Raw genomic sequence first — 16,495 nt, 5'->3', positions numbered from 1 at the left:
TCGGGGGACTCCAGGGAGGGCCGGCCAGGGGGCCCCCCGGGGAAGGGGCGTGGAAGCCCCGCGCCCGGGGAGCGGCAGGCGGCAGGGGCCCACGCAGAGCCCCGGGGAGGCGGCCGGGCGCTTCACCGAGGCTGAGCGGCGCGCGGGAGGACGCCGGCCAGCGGGGGCAGCGGCGGGGGCGGCTCGCTGGCGCCCTGGAGTCCGTGGATGAGGATGCGGGGCACCAGAGGTCTCTGCAGGGCGGGCGGCGGCGCGCTGGGCCCGCGGTACAGATACAGGGCGGCGCCGGGATCCAGGTTGGAAACTAGACTCTGCGGGTAGAAATAAGGCGACGGGAACATCCGCTGGAGCGCTGAGTAATTGCCCGCCTCCGCCAGCAGCTCCAACCCGACTGCCGTCTGTCGCTTCCATTTAGTCCTGGGGACCGAAATAAACGCGGACGGCGGGGTCAGGGCTGGGGCGGCCCCAGCCCCCTGCCCCTCGCGAGTGCCCGGCCCAGAGCGCCTGCGGGGAGGCCAAGAGGGATCGCCCGAATTGGTTAATAAATAACATTTGTAATTTGCAAATAAATAATTCGCCCGTGTTCCGCGCATCGGCTCCTTTCATCTTCCACCGGGCCTTCCGTGGTATTAACCCTATTTTACAGATAAGAAAACTGAGGCATGGGCCGTTTAAGAGCTGGTCTCCAAAGAGGTAGAGCCCGGGCTGGCTGACCCCAAAGACCGGATTGTCACCTCACTACACTCTGCTCCGGGGATGCAGGGGCCCCTTGGAGTTGGGTGTTGGGGCTCCAACACTGAGGAAGGCGACCACCAGAGAGAGGATGGTGGGGGCGGGAGCGTGGACCGCAGAAGCTGGTCCGCTAGCCGTGGAGAGGGGCGCGCAGCTGCAAACACCGCGAGGCGCAAGGCGGTGGTGATTCTGACACCCTCTTGGCCACACCGGCTGCCCCCAGATCCGAGGCCTGGGAGGAGCCCCGGAGCAGCGGACTGTGTGGCCCCGAATTCAGAGACCACCAGCTGAGTGTCCTCCGGGGGCTTAGGGGAGGCAAGGAAGTCGAGGCCATGCTGGTTCATTGCCTGAGCTTCAGCCGGGACCCCTGGGTGCACCTGGCCGGCGAGGCTGGCCCAGCCGGCCATGGGCCCACCGAGGCTGGCTCAGCCACACCAACCGCGTTTCCCTCCCTGAATTATTCATCATCATCATAATTGTGTAATTACTGTAACGGGCCTTAATTATTGATGCCCGGAGCAGTAATCGGTATTTATTATTAATGGGGAGACGTGTTCTGAGGCTTGTTTATGGAAAGCACCACTCCAGCCTCCACTGAGTGTGTGAGTGTGAGTGAGGGTGTGTGTGACTGTATGAGCTGTGTCAGTGTGTGTGTGAGTGTGTGTGTGTGTGTGTGTGAGTGTTTTCATCCTGTGAATGTATTGTGGAGGGAGGTTAGGAAACGCCAATCTCCCGGTCACCCTGTCCCCAAGGAGCCAGAGCTGGGTCTGTCCCTTCTTTGGGTTTCAGGACGGCAAAAGCTGCGGAGGCCAGAAGAGCCCGCCCCCCCCCCCAGCCCCACCCCGCCGGGAGAGCTCAGACAGTGCCGGACAGCCACATCAGGGCTCCCCACTAGTTCCTCCCTGCCCCTAAACCCGTTCTGGACACTGAGGCCATCACCCCTCCCCAGGCCTGGCACTCCCACTGGGGGAGCTCAACGGCCCCAATATGGGCTAAGGCTGGCACCCGGGACAGTCATCAGGACGCTGGCGGGTGCGGGCAGGCCTTAGGCCTCTCTGTTGGCCCGTGTGTCTGTCCTCCTGTTCTGGGGCCAGGGGGTGGGGGGATGCCCGGGCACTGGAGACGAGTCCAGTTCTGGCGCCCTCCCTCACCGTGAACTTGGGGCAAGGCCTTCTCTCCTGGAGGCCTCAGTTTCCTTACTTTTGCTGAATAAGGAAAGCTCGGGGGCCCTCCCACCGTTGCACCGTGGACTGGTGGGTCCCATGGAGGGGCAATTAGGAAAGGAGGCCCTTTGCGCCCCCCACCCCCACAGCCAGGCCTCACCTGCGGTTCTGGTACCAGGTCTTGACCTGCGTGTCGGTGAGGTTGAGCGAAGCGGCGAGCTCCATGCGGTCCTGCACGCTCAGGTATTTCTGCCGCTCGAAGCTGCGCTCCAGCTGCGCCAGCTGATGGTCGGTGAAGGCCGTGCGGGCCTTGCGCGGCTTCTTCAGGCGCACAGGGGGGCTGTCCCGGGAGCTGGAGATCTCGCGGTCGCCCTCCTCCTTCACTGCGGAGACACAGCGGCGCGTCAGGGCCGGGCCTCGCCTCCTGCCCGCCGGCGCCCTCCCGCCCCAGCCGCCGGCCCCGCCGGCCCGCGTAAACGCGGCTCCCGGCCGCCGCGGTCCCGCCGCACTCCAGCGCGTGGGCCCGCGGCAAAGCCGCTCTTAGGCGGGACCTCCGGGGCCCCGAAACCAGGCCGTGAACCCTGGCGGAGGAGGAGGACGGATACCTCCGGGCACAAATGACCCAGAGCGAGGGAGCAGGAGAACTCGACTCGCTCGCTCTCCGCCGCGCTCCCTGGAGGGATAAACGGAATAACCGTGATGGAGCCGAGCGACCGGCTGGAGCCGCGGCGGGGAGAAGGGGAGGGTTTGCAGCGGGTGGGCTGCTTAGGTGCGCGCTCAGGGGTGCGGGTCTGGGCCCCGCAGCTGCACCCCGATCTTCTGGCCGCGTGCGGACCAGGAAGGGAGGAAGCTGAGGGCCGGAGTGTGGGGAGAAAAACCCGCGTGGAGAGACAAAAACCTGTTCGGCCCGCCGCGAATCGTTGTCCTAGGAAATAAATTATTGTCCGCACGTCTCGCCTGGCCCTGCCGGACGCGAATCCGTAGCGATCGCTTCCGCTGTCCCTAAGCCACCTACAAACTGCGCGGTGGAGGGCGGAGCGCGGGGCGCCGGAGCCGGGAGCGCGAGGCGCTTGGAAAATTACGCGGCGCGTTCGCCCCTCAGATGCGTGCGTCGCCGTGGTCCGAGTTTCCTTGTCCCTACAACGCCCGCTGTCGTGTGTTTCCGCCCCTCGATCGGGACACCCCGGCAGGGTCTCCCCCGCTCCGAAGGCCCAAGAATGGAACGGACAGGGCGGTTTCTTTTATCCCCCAGGCACCTTGGTTCTGGGTCGATGGCACCGAAAACGCACACTCGGGAGAGCCAACTCTGTGATCTCCCTGCTTCTCTCCCTAAAGTGACCCTACAACCCAAAGACCATGTCCCCCAGACTGGCTGCGCCAGCTGGGGCTTCCCCCTCGTTTTCGCTGTTTTCTTTTATGGTGAGTTTCATTGTGCGTGGCGTTTGCAGTGACAGGGTTCAGCTGAATGCAAGTTGATTTCTCTCTGTAGGAAACAATAATCCGGTTAATTGAGCCACTAGGGAGGGAGACTTTTCAACCGGAAAGGCAGAGGTTCTGGGTCGGGGAGGGCCCGGGCCCCGGGTACTGGAAGGGAGGCAGGCAGGCAAGCAGGGAGAGCGACTGGCTCCGGAGAAACCCGGCCGTTGCCTCCCTCCCTCCGGCCTCCACCAGACTCCTTGCCCCCCCCCCCCCCCCCGCCCCTGAGTTGAGGCCACCCTGGGACATGGCCACCTCAGGAGGTGCGTTGGGGTGGGCGAAATTTGGGTTCTGTCTGTACCCGAAGGTAAAGTTGAAACAAATATGAGGAAACAATTATTCAAATCTCAAAATCGAAATCGTGGAAACCTTACTTTTTGATGGAAATGCCCGGACTAAGAAAATCCCCAACTTCTTGGGGCTGAGGTGGGGTGTGTGTGTGTGGGGGGGGGGGGTTGTTGAATTTGTGATGTCAGGAAGAACGGGGTGGATACACGGGCTTTCCTCTAATCCCTCTTTGGCACCGGCTGGAGCCTTTGGGTCCGCACTCTGTGCCTCTCAGCCTCAGCCTCCAGAACAGTCTCAGCCCAATGGGACCCCGAACTCTGGTCTGGAAGCCGCATCTCAGTGCCCCAGAATTCCAGGCCCACCGACCCAGCCTACTCGGAGCAAGGCGCGGGCTTGATTTCTCCACGGACATTGGCTCCAACAGGCAGGACCTAGCGGCAGACCGCCTTACTTCAAAGCCTGGTCTCAGTTCCTTTCAGCGTGATGTTTGAGGAGCCTTTGATGCCGAAAACTCAGGATGGAACAGACCTTCCCTCTGTACCCTTCTTGGAAGAAATTATTCTCAGCATGGAAGGTGGATGGTAGTTGAATTGTTTAGATGCCCAGCCCGGCTGGTTTGTGTGCTCGGTGTGTGCTGTCTCTCTCTCAGCAAGGTTTCCCAACGCGGGCCCTGAAAAACTCACCTCCACGTTGGAGAACCGCTCCAGACATTGTCTTAGAGCATGTTTCCACTTTCTTGTTCACCCTGGAGCTTTGTAAGTGCAAAGACAGCAGTGCCTGGGGTGGGGGGTGGGGGTGGGGGTGGGCAGGGGTGCGGGAGAACTTCACCCCCCCTCCTCTGCTCCAAACCTATTTAAGTGATACGTGGATAGCCGGCCCTCATCGCCTCCCTGATCAGATATCATCGGGGACAGGAGAAGAAAATTGATATTCCAATTATCTTAAACGAAATCTCAAAATCCCACCTACAGGCAGCGATATAAAAGGAGCCAAGAGCCAAGCTGTCTTTGACCCCCACCAGCAGCAGGATTCTTGCCCCTTACTCTAACCATAAAGCTGGGGTGTTGTTGGGAATTATTTTTTTGTTGTTGGGAATTATAAATAATAAACTACCATGTTATAAATATATATTTACGTTGCCTCCCTCCCCCCCTCTCCTGTCTTTCTCCCAGGCAAGTTTTCTTTGCCTCTCTTAAACGGGCCCCAGGGGGAGGGGCAAGGGTCACTGGGCCACATGCCTCTGACCTCCTTTCTGGGTTCTCCAGCCCAACCAGCCCTTTTTCTAGGCATGGCTGGCCCCGGGGAAGCTGAAGGAGACTGGGCAGTTTCTGTGAGGAAGTGGGGGGCAGTGGGATGTGGAGTCGGGCCCCAAATGGGTTTTGGTTTGTGATCAGGGCTCGTCCAGAAATGAATTCTTAGTTGGGAAGAGAGTGCTCAATGAGCTTCCCTTAAATTCATATCAAGACCGAGTACAAATCAGGTACAGCAGGTGCAGGGCTCCTCATACAATAAAGAGGTTGCTTTTATTAGGGAAGGTTTGTCTCACGAAAAGGTTCCCAGAATTGATCGTAAGACTGAAGGAGCCCCACCAGACTCTAGTTTTCTGCTGGATGGGGGACACAGGGCTTTCTCCCTTGACACTCTGAGACTCCTTCCCCTCCTGCCTTCTGACCTCTTCCTAGAAAGAATTTTGCACCCCTGGCCTCACCAAGGTGGTGGCTGGGGGGTGAGAAACAAAATTAGGAGCTCTTTCCTTTCTTTCATCTTTCCTCCCTTCCTTCCCTCTTTCCTCTTAATCCCAATCTCCACTTCCCGGTCAAGAGGGGACGTAAAAGAACCCAGGACAACAACAAAAGATTCGCAGAAGGTAAAAAGGCGAGCAAAGGGGCCCCAACCCCAATAGAGGGGAAGTGGGGCTGGTCACTTGGGAGTCTCTGGGTCCCATACACAACCTGAAGTTGGATGCACTTGAAATCAAATTCAGTGAGAACCGTGGGGGTGGGCGCAGGGTCCTCCCCTCTCGACCAGACAGACCTCTGAACCCACCAGCCACCCGGCTGCTGTTTCTACTTTGAAGTGAGCCTTTCTTTTGCATGATTCCCAGGGCCCACATCACATTGGGCCCGGTGGGAGGGGAACTCAGTTTCCCGCCTGGAAGTTCAGATTAAAGGGGGAAAATGCTGATTGTTCTTAAGGCTCCACCTGAAATGTCCTGCCAGGTTTTCACTCTTATAAAAGGCTGTTCAAACAGAACCCTTTGGATTTGCCATTGCTTCGGCAAGATTTTTTTTCCCAGAGAACCGCTAGCCTGAGAGGAACCTGTTCCCGCCTGCCAGTGCCGCTGGAAAAGTGGTCCCAGGTGAAGTTTAGAAAGTTGGTTTTGTGCATTTTGCAGACTCTCTCCTGGGGCACACAGTATCCCTCTTCTGCTTTCTCCGCCCGACTCTTTTTGCTCAAAGGCATAGCCATGGGGCCAGCTCAAAGGTTCAGACAAGACCAAAAGGTTCAGCCTGAGCCCCGGGGAACTCCAAGTGAGCACGTACATGTCCCTGTGCGTGTTTAGAAATACAGCAGTTCTTAGAAATGTAGCATGCCACCCCCCAAGGTTTCTCCTCCCGCTTTCTTACCTTTATACTCAGAGTCCGATGAGGCGTTGCTGCCACTTTTGTCCAGCTTGTCTCTAAAGTCCTCCCCAGCCTTGGCCACAAGACGGCCCCCAGGCTCAGGGGCGGCCGGCTGCCCGCTGCTAGAGTAGGGTGCACAGGCCGCTAGTGGTTTGCAGTCGGCAAGGATGTCCCTGATCAGAAAGGAGGAGGTCACGGTGCGCGACTGGGCTGGGGCCGAGAGCTGCCCAGGCTGCAGGTGAGAGTCCAAACCTGGGCCTGATGCCCCGCCAGGCCGCGGGGTGCCCGTCTCCAGACAGTCCCTTCCTGGTGAGGCTGGTGAAGAGCAGTCGCTGCTGCTCTCCGAGCGCGGACTCAGCTCCAGGGGCGAGCGGCAGTCCCCAAGCAAGGGGTCCCCCTTGGGAAGGGCGGGGCTGGCCGCACGGTGGGAGAGAATGGAGTCGATCCCAAAGCCATTGGAGCCTTCCATAGCCAAGCTGCGACCTGTCCTCCCCAAAAGCTCCCCACCCACCCCCAACCCCAGCCACCGCTGCCCCTGCCCCTAGCTGCGGGCTGGCATGGGGAAGGCGGGCAGGGAGCCTGCGGGCACCTTGGACGGAGTTCAGCCTTGGGGGAGCCGGGGAGCTCTGGGCCAACCTCCTCTGCGCATTAGATCCAAAAGGGCTCAGCGCGTCTTCTGCAGCATCGCGCCGAGCTGCCGAGCCGAGGGGGGGTGGTGGGAGTGTCAGGGAGGAATGGGAGGGAGGGTGCGCCAAGTTGGGGAGAGCAAAGGGGGAGATGGACGGCCTGAGCGCCCCTTTGGCACAGAAGAGATGCGAGGATGTTGGAATCTAAATAAAGAACGGCGTAAAAAAAAAGATCCAAACCGCACGCTTCCTCCAGGCTAGCAGTGGCCGAGGGCAGCGGGGTCAGAAGCGCGGATAGCTGCGGAGCCGCGCTACCAGCCGGCGGAACGGAGCGCACCTGGAGGTGTCAGCACCGCGGATAGCGGCGGCGGCGGCGGCCCGCGGCGCATGACGCTCCACCTGGCCAGGGAGGTCCTGTCGCCGCGCTCCCTCCGCTCCGGGGGCCCGTCAGCACCGAGGACAGCGCCTCCGGCTCCGCGGTTGCAGCTCTCAGCGCGTCCTCCGCGCGCGCCTTCGCCTCCCCCCCTTCCTTTAAAAAATGAACTTGTGTCACTTTTACTTTGGGGCTGGGGTTTTTTTTTTTGTTTCTTTTTTTTTTTTCGTTGTGTTGTGTTTTTTTTTTTTTTAAAGGGGACTCGCCCACGTGTCCCCGGAGTGATGACGCTGATTGGCTCCGGCCGATTTTGGGGGTGATGTCACGGCTCCGCAAGCCGCTGCCCGATTCCCTTTCAGTTTGATTAAAAGAGACACTGAATTAATTACAGCACAGACCCAACTGTTTACCGGCGATTTCCACACGGTTTGCTTTCATTAGGCCGGTGATGAGGCTCCTAATGAGGGTGATTAGCCGAGGGGGGCACGGGCTGGCGGGGAGGGGTCCGAAGCCGGCTGCCGCTGCCGGTGGGTCGGGATGGGAGGTTTTTTTAAAGTTTTCCCCTACCCTCTTCTACAGTTATTCAAATTACTCGTCCGTGGGGCTGTCAGAGATCCTTTCTCCACAACCACCCCCCCCCCAACGGCCCGCGTTTTTCTTCCTCCAGAGAGAGAAAGGGACTAAACCCAGTAGAGAAGGAAGTGTGTGTGTGTGTGTGTGTATGTGTGTGTGTGTGTAAGCCCTAATCTGGTGTGGGGAAGAGATTTCGGTTTAAGACACATTGTTTCGGGGCGCTTCCGTTGGGCTCTAGATGTTTCCCGCCTAGGACTTTTGCAGCCCTCTGTCTGCTCTCTTTGGACCCCGCGGGCCTGGCAGGGCTTTGGGAAAGCCTGGTGTCAGCCCGGAAACGGGGCAGCAGGATGGTTTCGTTGCGGGGCGAGAGCGGAGAACGTGGGAAGATCCTGCCTGGGACATCGAAGACCCCGAGAAATGTGTGTGGCCCCAGGGAAGCAGCGCCCCGAGCGAAGAAGGCAGGGACCCCGACCCGGCCCGGTGTCCCGGGGGCACCCACCGGCTGTTTTTGTGCCTCCTAACAAGGACGCGAAAGAGCTTCCCAGGGCGAGTGTAGACGTCTGCAAACGGCTTCTTTACTCCGCGCGCAGCTGGAGCTTGCCCCGGGATGTGTTTTCAAGGCAGCGCTGGAAACACTGTCTTTTCATTGTGAATAACGCGCCCCCTCGCCCTCCCCACTGCCCCAGCCGCGGTGCTCCAGTTAGGCGCCCTTCAGGGGTTGGTCTCCAGTGTCGGGGCCCAGGGCGGCGGGCAGATCTGAAGGGCGTGTGGGGCCTGGGTCCCCTTGGCACGGCCCCAGGGACCGCGACCCGGGTCTGTGGTCGAGGGCGGAGAGAGCCGAGCTGGCGCGCCTGCAGCCGGCCCCGCGGGCCCGAGGCGCCCTTCGCCAGCTCCAGGCCGGGAGCCCGGCCTTCCCCGCGGGCCTGCGAACGGCCGTTTCCCCTTCCCCATGGGCCCCTGGAAATCTACCCGGACCCGCGTCGGAGACCGCGGGGGAACAGTGAGGCCCCCGCATCCCCCCCCAAACCCGAGACTCGGCCCGTGGGAGCCCCGCGCGGCCCGGCGAGCAGAAACTTTCTTCTTCCTCCAGCGAGGTTGGCGGTGGCCTCACGCCTGGCTCCCCGCGCTCTCCCCCTGCGCCCGCCGGCAGATTGGAAGCGGCCTCGCCGCCGGCCGGGCTGGGAGCGAAGACGGGCGGCTCCCCGGGGACCGCGGGCCCCGCTCGGCTGCAAGCTGTCGGGGAGGCGGGAGGGCGGGCGCCGAGGGGCCTCGAGCAGACAGGCCCCCCGCCCCGGCTGGGCCGCGGTTGCAGTGGGCGCCTCCCCGCCGCAGGCCGGCCGGCAGGTCGTTCATTTTCGTTAGGTGGATTGGGAGGGGGACATAAATCACAAGGGCCCGGCAGCCCCCACCTTGGGCCTGGTTCCTGCTCTGGGCGCCTCTGGAGGCTTTTCCACTCCACTCTCTCACCCCACCCCTGCACTTGGGGCCTAGCGGCTGCATCTCCGGAGCAACCCCACCCCCAACGGGTACTCAAGGTCTCAACTAGGTCAACAGGATCCCCCACCCTGGGCTTCTTAGAGGGTCAGGCTGCTCCCCAAGGCCCCGATTCATGGACCCCACCAGGTCACGAGAAAAACACTGTCCTGCTCTGGCCCACAGGTGGGTCTTGAGCGCCCCTGCCCTGGGCGGATCTGCGTCTGGCAGAGCACGGACCTTTTCTGGCCTCCTGGTCTCAGGCTGGGGTTTGGATCCCGCACCCGGCGAAAACCAAGCCACCGCGAAGCCTTCAGTAGCGCTGCAGGATGTGAGGTGTGCGTGTGCGGAAAGAAAACCTTTTACAGTTGAAAAGAACAGCAGGAACCCCAACTTCCTGCAGCCCTGGCGGGCTTCTCAGCACTCCTTGGAGCCCAAGAATAGTTAGCAAGTTGTTAGGGTACCATCATTAGTGTTGAATTATCACGGTCTCTTCTAATATAGAACACGGTAGGCAATTTATTTCATTTGGAATTTCGTCTGACATTCAGCATCTCTCATTAATCTCGTTTTATTCCTATCTGGCTGTTTCCAGCTCCACCACCAGGCCCCCCCCCCCCCGTCTCTTTGCCCCATCCCCTCTCTGGCTCTTGCGTGGAGGCCTGTCCAGAGCCCCAGAGGCTTGTGTGTGCTCCCCTGAGCTCTTGGTTAGCTGGGAAGGCACCCAGGAATTGGCATTTGCCTAAGCTTCCCGGGGGAGGGGGGTTCCTGGGGGGATATAAGGGCTTTGAGGTCCAGCAAAGCTGAGTGTGGACCATAACAAGTGACTTAATATCTGGACCATAACAAGTGACTTAATATCCGAAAGCTCCCTTTATATAGCAGGAAGCAGACCTCTCTCCCTCTCCCCAGCCCAGTCCCCTGCCCTTGGCTGTCTTGGCTCCCCTCCCCCAGGAGGGAGACGGCCTGGTGGAGGGGCAGGGGGGCTTCAAGGGAAGTAAAGCGAGGGAGCGTGACAAGGGCACCTTCTCAATGGAGCTCCCAGGACCACTCCGTCTAAACCAAGGGCTGGAGCTGCTACTCCAGCACCCAGACTCCCTTTTCTGGATTCCAAACCCACCTCCCCACCCTCCCCAACTCATGCTCTGTCTCTGTCTCTCTCAAAAATAAATAAACATTAAAAAAAAAGTTTATTTATTTTTGAGAGAGACAGAGCATGAGCCGGGGAGGGGCAGAGAGAGAGAGGGAGACACAGGATCCGAAGCAGGCTCCAGGCTCGGAGCGGTCAGCACAGAGCCCGACGCGGGGCTCGGTCCCACGGACCGTGAGACGGTGACCTGAGCCTAAGTCGGCCGCTTCACCGACGGAGCCACCCAGGCACCCCTGAGGTTGCTTTAAAAAACAAACAAACAAAACCAACTTCAGCCCCCGCTTGGACCCAGGTCCCAATCCACTTTTCCACAGACAGAGAGATACCCACCGAGAAGGAGCTGTCACTCTTCTCCAGGGGCAGGAAGGACATCATCAGAGCAGACCAGTCTTCAGAAGACCTGAGCCCTGGCCCCGCCCTTACTCTGGACAGAGCATCTCTCTTGCCTGGACCTCAGCTTTCCTTTTGATACAAAGACGTTAAACATCGGAGGTTTGTAGTGAGGGTCACAGGTGGAAGAGGCCCTTGGATGGCAATGAAGCGGCCCGCCTATAGAATCTGCATCCTGCTTCACCTGGAGCTCTTGGCTTGGGTTTGGCCTTGGGTCAGGGATGGGCCTGATTGCTTCCGGGCCTCCGGCTGGGCCACGGTTCTTACCAACTCCTTCTTCCCAGCTTCACCTCTCTCTCCACTGAATGCTACCCGCCCCCAGCATGGAGGAGGGATTGTCCTGGCCACACACGGGCCAGATGTGCCCAAAGTTTGCTGAGAATGATCCTCAGGTCTTCTCGGCTCACAAAGAATTGTGACTTGAATGCCACTCAAGGTTCTGGGTAACTGGGGCTAAGGGCAGGACAGTGTGGCCTGGGAGTAAAAAAAAAAATATGGCATCAGGGGCGCCTGGGTGGCTCTGTTGGTTAGGTATCCGACTCTTGATTTCAGCTCACGTCATGATCTCTCAGTTTGTGGGTTCAAGCCCTGCATAGGGCTCTGTGCTGACAGTGCGGATCCTGCTTGGGATCCTCTTTCTTCCTCTCTCTCTGCCCCTCCCCTGCGCTAGCTCACACATGCTCTCTCAAAAATAAGTAAGTGAACTTAAAAAAAAAAAAAAAAAGGAAGGGTTCAAAAAAAGATTGCACTAAAGTATTGTTTGTCTTGGTTCCTGAATTGGGGGGCAGTCCTGTAAATTTTGTGCCTTAGGCAAGGGCCTTATCTGCCTTAGTCCCAGCCGTGGTCCGCGGTCCCAGCCCTGTGCTGTAACCTTGAGCACCTTCGGAGCCGTGTTTTTTTCGGCTGTGAGATGAGGACGATGTTGGCCACTTTACGTGGTCTTCACGAAGGCTCCGCCCTGGGCTCTGATCCTGGAGAACAGCGGTGATGCAATTCGTGGTCCCAACCACAACCAGAGACTTTTCTCTGGCAGGTTATCTTGTCTCGCTAGCCCCCACCGCAGAGATCAGGTCCCCTCTTTGCCCAGGGCCTTCCAACTAAAACCTGTCTTTAATGTGGAGTGGGCTCGGGACCTGGATGATATAGGCCAGGCCCGGATGCTAATAGCTCTCTGCTCTGCAAACAGATGGGTTGGACAAGGATTTGGGCAATTTGCGGGCCGTCAAGGTCATGCTATTCTCAACCGTTTGTGTTGGTTTAGCTCAAAACCCCATGGAGCTCCTGAAACCAGAAAGAGAACATATTCTCTATCTTCCTCTCTTCCTCCTCCCCTCCTTCCCACCTTTGTACCCTCTCCGCTTTTTCTTTCCTTTCCTCCCTCCCTCCCTCCCTTCCTGTTATCCTTTTGAGCATGCACTCTGGCCTGTGCACCATGCTGGAGGCTGGCGATGCCATGGGGAATGTGACAGAAAGGCCCCGACTCATGGATCCAACAAGAGCAATGGTGCCCGTCAACCCAGGCTTCTTTTCATAGATAATTTCTCATCTGTGGATTCAAATTTAAAAGTTACCGGGGCACCTGGGTGGCTCAGTTGGTGAAGCGTCCGACTTCAGCTCAGGTCATGATCTTGAGGTCTGTGGATTCGAGCCCTGCGTCGGGCTCTGTGCTGACAGCTTAGAGCCTGGAGCCTGCTTCGGGTTCTGTGTCTCCCTCTCTCTGCCCCTCCTCTGCTCTCGCTCTCTCTCTCTCTCTCTCAAAAATAAATAAACATTGAAAAAAATCTAAAATTTACCTGCATTCAGTCCTAGGAACCTGTGTAAAAAGCCAACCTAGTTTCCTCCCTTCCTTCCTTCCTTCCTTCCTTCCTTCTCTCTGTCTTTCTTTCTTCCTTTCATGATTTCAAGCATCAAAGCATTTCCCAAGTACAAAAGAAACGCAGCAAAAAGATTGTTTTGGTCCAAAAAGCCCAATGTGAGAGAAGGTAGCTGTTTGGAAACAGACCTGTCTGGCTTCAGTGAGGTTCACTTGGGCACCTGCACGGCTGGTCTGCTTGCTGCCATGGAGATGTGCCTTCCCTAGACCCCAAACCTGTGATTTCTAAACCAGCACCAGTTGAGGCGCTGGGATGGGTGAACCAAAAAGCCAAACCATCTCTGTCTAGATCCCGGGGCCAACCCTGGAGACTGGGTTTAGATCTACGACCCACCAGTATGGCTTCCTCCGCAGGCTTCTGGCCACCCCTTGCCAGACAGGAGCAGAAATCACCATTGGCTCACTGCCCCCAGCCCTGATGAAAATGCCGCACAACAGACTCCAGAACCCCATCTCTTTTCCTCTGGCCAAGGAAACAATGGATCTGGTTCTATGTCGGAGACTAGACGGAGAGGGAGAGGGAGAGGGAGGGGCGAGAGGAGAGAGTGAATGAGGCTTGGGCTCTGGTTTGAAAATCCGGAAGTGGGGGCACCTGGGTGTCTCAGTCGGTTGAGCATCCGGCTCTCCATTTCAGCTCAGATCATGATCTCATGGTTCATGGGTTCGAGCCCCACATTGGGCTCTGTGCTGAGCCTGGAGCCTGCTTGGGCTTCTAGCTCTTTCCCTGTCTCTCTCTGCTCCTCCCCCGCTAGCTCTCTCTCTCTCAAAAATAAACTTAAAAAAAAAAATCTGGACGTAGACTGGAGGCCGTCTACGAAAAGAAAAGCTGACCAGCCACCCAGGAGGTCTGTCCCCGTGCTACCTTGGCTGCTAAGTCACTCTGCAACCCTCCAGTCTTCTCGGGCCGGACTGGATGCTTGCTCAAGCCCTTCCCTGTTCACGAGTCCTGTTTCCAGAGTCCCCATCTCAACACCCCACGCCTGCACTCGCTCCCCTTTTTGCCGAGTGATCATCGGCACAGACACGGCCCCCTCCGACCTCAGAGGGCACTTCAGGGCATTTCCGGCTGACCAGGTGAGGGTCCAGCTGCTAAGGACTAAGCTAAGCTAAGCTCTCCCCATTTCCGCCCGTCTCGGAGAAGTCGTTTTAGGGGCACGCTCTGGGCCATGTGGTGGACTGGCCACTGGCCTGGGGCTCGCTCACTGACTGCCCCCAGGCCTCCTTGGACATCTGCTTTGGGGAAGTCAAGGCCCCTCCTGGCTGGAACCTTCAGGGACTGGACCCTGGGTCTTGAAGGGCAGACACAGCAACCCCAGTTGTGCTGGGCCCCTGCCCCCACCCCCGCAGCCAGGGTCCAATGCAAGCAGCACAAGTGTTTGGGGGACGCAACGAGATACCCAAGACAGATGAAGCAGACCGGAATCTGACCCGGGGCTCGGTGTGGGCACGAATAATTAACGAGGAGGGAAGGACGGAGCTGGGGGAGGGCGGTGGGGAGGGAAGGGCCAGGGACTTCCGCGGTCTCCACTCGGGCCTGCCAGCGGGTGGCGCTGTAGGACAAGGAGCCGAGACACCCTCGGAGGCGAGCCGCTCAGGCCTGGGTGGGGAGCTCCCAGAAGCTGGGACCTCCAGGACAGGACAGGGGGAGCCGCTCCCAGGGCACCTGTCACAGCCCCAGAAAGTCTCCCAGCACGGCGCGGCCCACCCTGCTGGGGCACGACGTGATCGCATAAGCGAAAAGAGACGTCCGCTAGCTTTTTCTGGCCAACTCCGTACTTCCCCTTGGCCCGGGTCCTTGGAAAGAAAAGCAGGCCTGGAGGGGCCACATCCGGGCATCTCTCTGTTTGCCACAGCTGAGCTTGCCCCGCCCGGCCTTCCGCGGACAGAACCTAATTTTCGGGCCCTTCCGGAAATTCTGCGTCCTGATGCCCCCCCTTCCTCTTTCTGTAGGGGGCATGAGCAAAACAGTGGGTTCAGTTCAAAATACCTTCACCTTCCTGATGTACCTGGACACAAAGGCTTTTTGTTCCTTTGAAAGCACACTCTCATCCCTCAATTGCTGATAGGATTCCAGCTGCCCCTTTCACTGTGATTTATTTACTTATTTAAAAAAATATTTTTTAATGGTTATTTTTGAGAAAGAGAACGAACACAAGCGGGGGAGGGACAGAGAGAGAGGGAGACCCAGAATCCGAAGCAGGCTCCAGGCTCTGAGCTGTCAGTGCAGAACCCGATGCGGGGCTCCAACCCACGAACTATGAGATCATGGCCCGAGCTGAAGTCTGATGCTTAACCGACTGAGTCCCTCAGGCGCCCCTGTGCTTTAGTAATAAGATAATTCACATTAATCTATTGCTTAAAAGTGTCAGACTTAAAAGTTAGTCATGCTGTACACATTCTTTAATCGTTATCTAGCTCGAGGAGATGTCCTACACTGTCCTGCCTCACAGACGAGGCATAGAGAGGTTGAGACACTTGGTCGAGGCCACACAGGAATTAGTTGAGGAGGCCAGGTCTCACGCTCTCGGCCACGTGCGATGGCTGCCGGCTCAGTGGCCGGGTCCCGCGGGCTCTCTTGTGCTCCCACACCAGGCTCGCTGCTCCCTGTGGGGTCACAAGGCTTCAGGGTGGCTTTGGCCAAAATCAGTGGGGATGCTTGTTCCTCTCGGACTCGTGCGGCGGGAGGAGGACTTCTGGCCCTTGGAGTAGGTTGGGGTCTGACAAGGCCCTGGCTGGGCCAGGTTCCTGAGTGGTGTTAGTATGCGTGGGATTTGTATGGAATTGGGACGCATGTGTGGGGTGGGGAGGGCTGATCGAGAAATGCAGTCAGACTCGTCAACACCAGACTTGGATGTCCCTCCCTGCCCAGCACTCGGCCTGCAGGGCGCGTGAGCCGTAGTGGACATTCCTGCGCGGGGTCCTTCCACGGATATCACGGGCACTTACCGTATGTCGGGCCCCTGGGATCTTAGGTCCCCGATCCCTCGCCGCATAGAGACCGGCAGTGAACAAGGCGTCGTTGTTTTGTAAGGAGTAAAACAAGCCGGTGTGAGCTTCACTGGTGGCTACTTCGCGGAAGACCTTTTGCGCAGGGGGCTTGATGTTGGCGCGAAGATCTGGATGACAGGAAGCGATGGGCAGGTGACAGTCGGGGGCCCAGGTGTTCCAGGGAGAAGTGGGAGCAGACAGAAAGCATAAGGCAGGAGCAAGGGCCGTGGGCCGGGTGAGGGGTGTGGAGGTTCCTTCGAGAGCGACGGAAGCTGCTGGAATGCTAAGGGGCTGCTCTGTGGAGAATATGGTTGGGAGGGGAAGGGTTGGGATGTTTGGGAAGAGGCGTTGACGGGCTGCTTGCTAGACTCGAGGTGGGAGAGGATGCTCCAGCAGGTCGACGGTGGTGTCACCCAGGAGAAGGGAAAAATGGAGGGAGAAACAAATTTGGTGGGGAGAAAGGGAAGTCAAGTGCTCTGTCTCGGCTGTGTTGGTTTGCGCCGAACAGCAGACGCTTGAGTGGAGACGTCAAGCGGGCAGTTGGGTAAGTGAGTCTGAAATCCCGGGGAGAGCTCTGGGCTGAAGAGGAGTCGTTGGAATTTTCAGACGAAAAAAGGGATTTAAAACCTCGAGGATGTGCCCGGCTTCATACAGACACGGCGGGGACGTGTCAGAGAAGGTAATGTGCCTCGAAGAGCGTCCGGGTCAGAACGCCGTCGGAAGAGGGTGACGCTGGTCCTTGCTACTGGCTTGCTGATTTTCAAAT

At 58.5% G+C, this 16,495-nt stretch overlaps 2 protein-coding genes across 3 annotated transcripts in view; both read right to left on the bottom strand.

Moving 5' to 3' along the window:
* Positions 1-6,752, bottom strand: BARHL1 (BarH like homeobox 1). Its single transcript, XM_047831350.1, has 3 exons — positions 6,287-6,752; positions 2,056-2,278; positions 1-417 (listed from the first exon to the last, which is right to left on the bottom strand). The coding sequence occupies exons 1-3, from the start codon at positions 6,750-6,752 to the stop codon at positions 123-125; spliced, it is 984 nt and encodes a 327-aa protein (XP_047687306.1). The 3' UTR covers positions 1-122.
* Positions 6,753-15,145: 8,393 nt separating this feature from the next.
* CFAP77 (cilia and flagella associated protein 77) overlaps positions 15,146-16,495 on the bottom strand; it is a 131,612-nt gene continuing 130,262 nt past the window's right edge. Inside the window, exons 7-8 of one of the 2 annotated variants that reach the window (XR_007146561.1) lie at positions 15,688-16,482; positions 15,146-15,345 (exon numbers count right to left, since the gene is read on the bottom strand). The gene's annotated coding sequence lies outside the window, so the exon portion shown is untranslated. Of the gene's footprint in view, positions 16,483-16,495 lie in introns of both variants that reach the window. The other variant, XM_047831517.1, reaches the window with a different exon arrangement.

This window comes from Prionailurus viverrinus, chromosome D4, assembly GCF_022837055.1.
Source record: "Prionailurus viverrinus isolate Anna chromosome D4, UM_Priviv_1.0, whole genome shotgun sequence".
NCBI classification, from domain to species: Eukaryota; Metazoa; Chordata; class Mammalia; order Carnivora; family Felidae; genus Prionailurus; species Prionailurus viverrinus.
The sequence above is the reverse complement of the archived record's forward strand: the minus strand, read 5'-3'. Positions and strand labels throughout refer to the sequence as shown.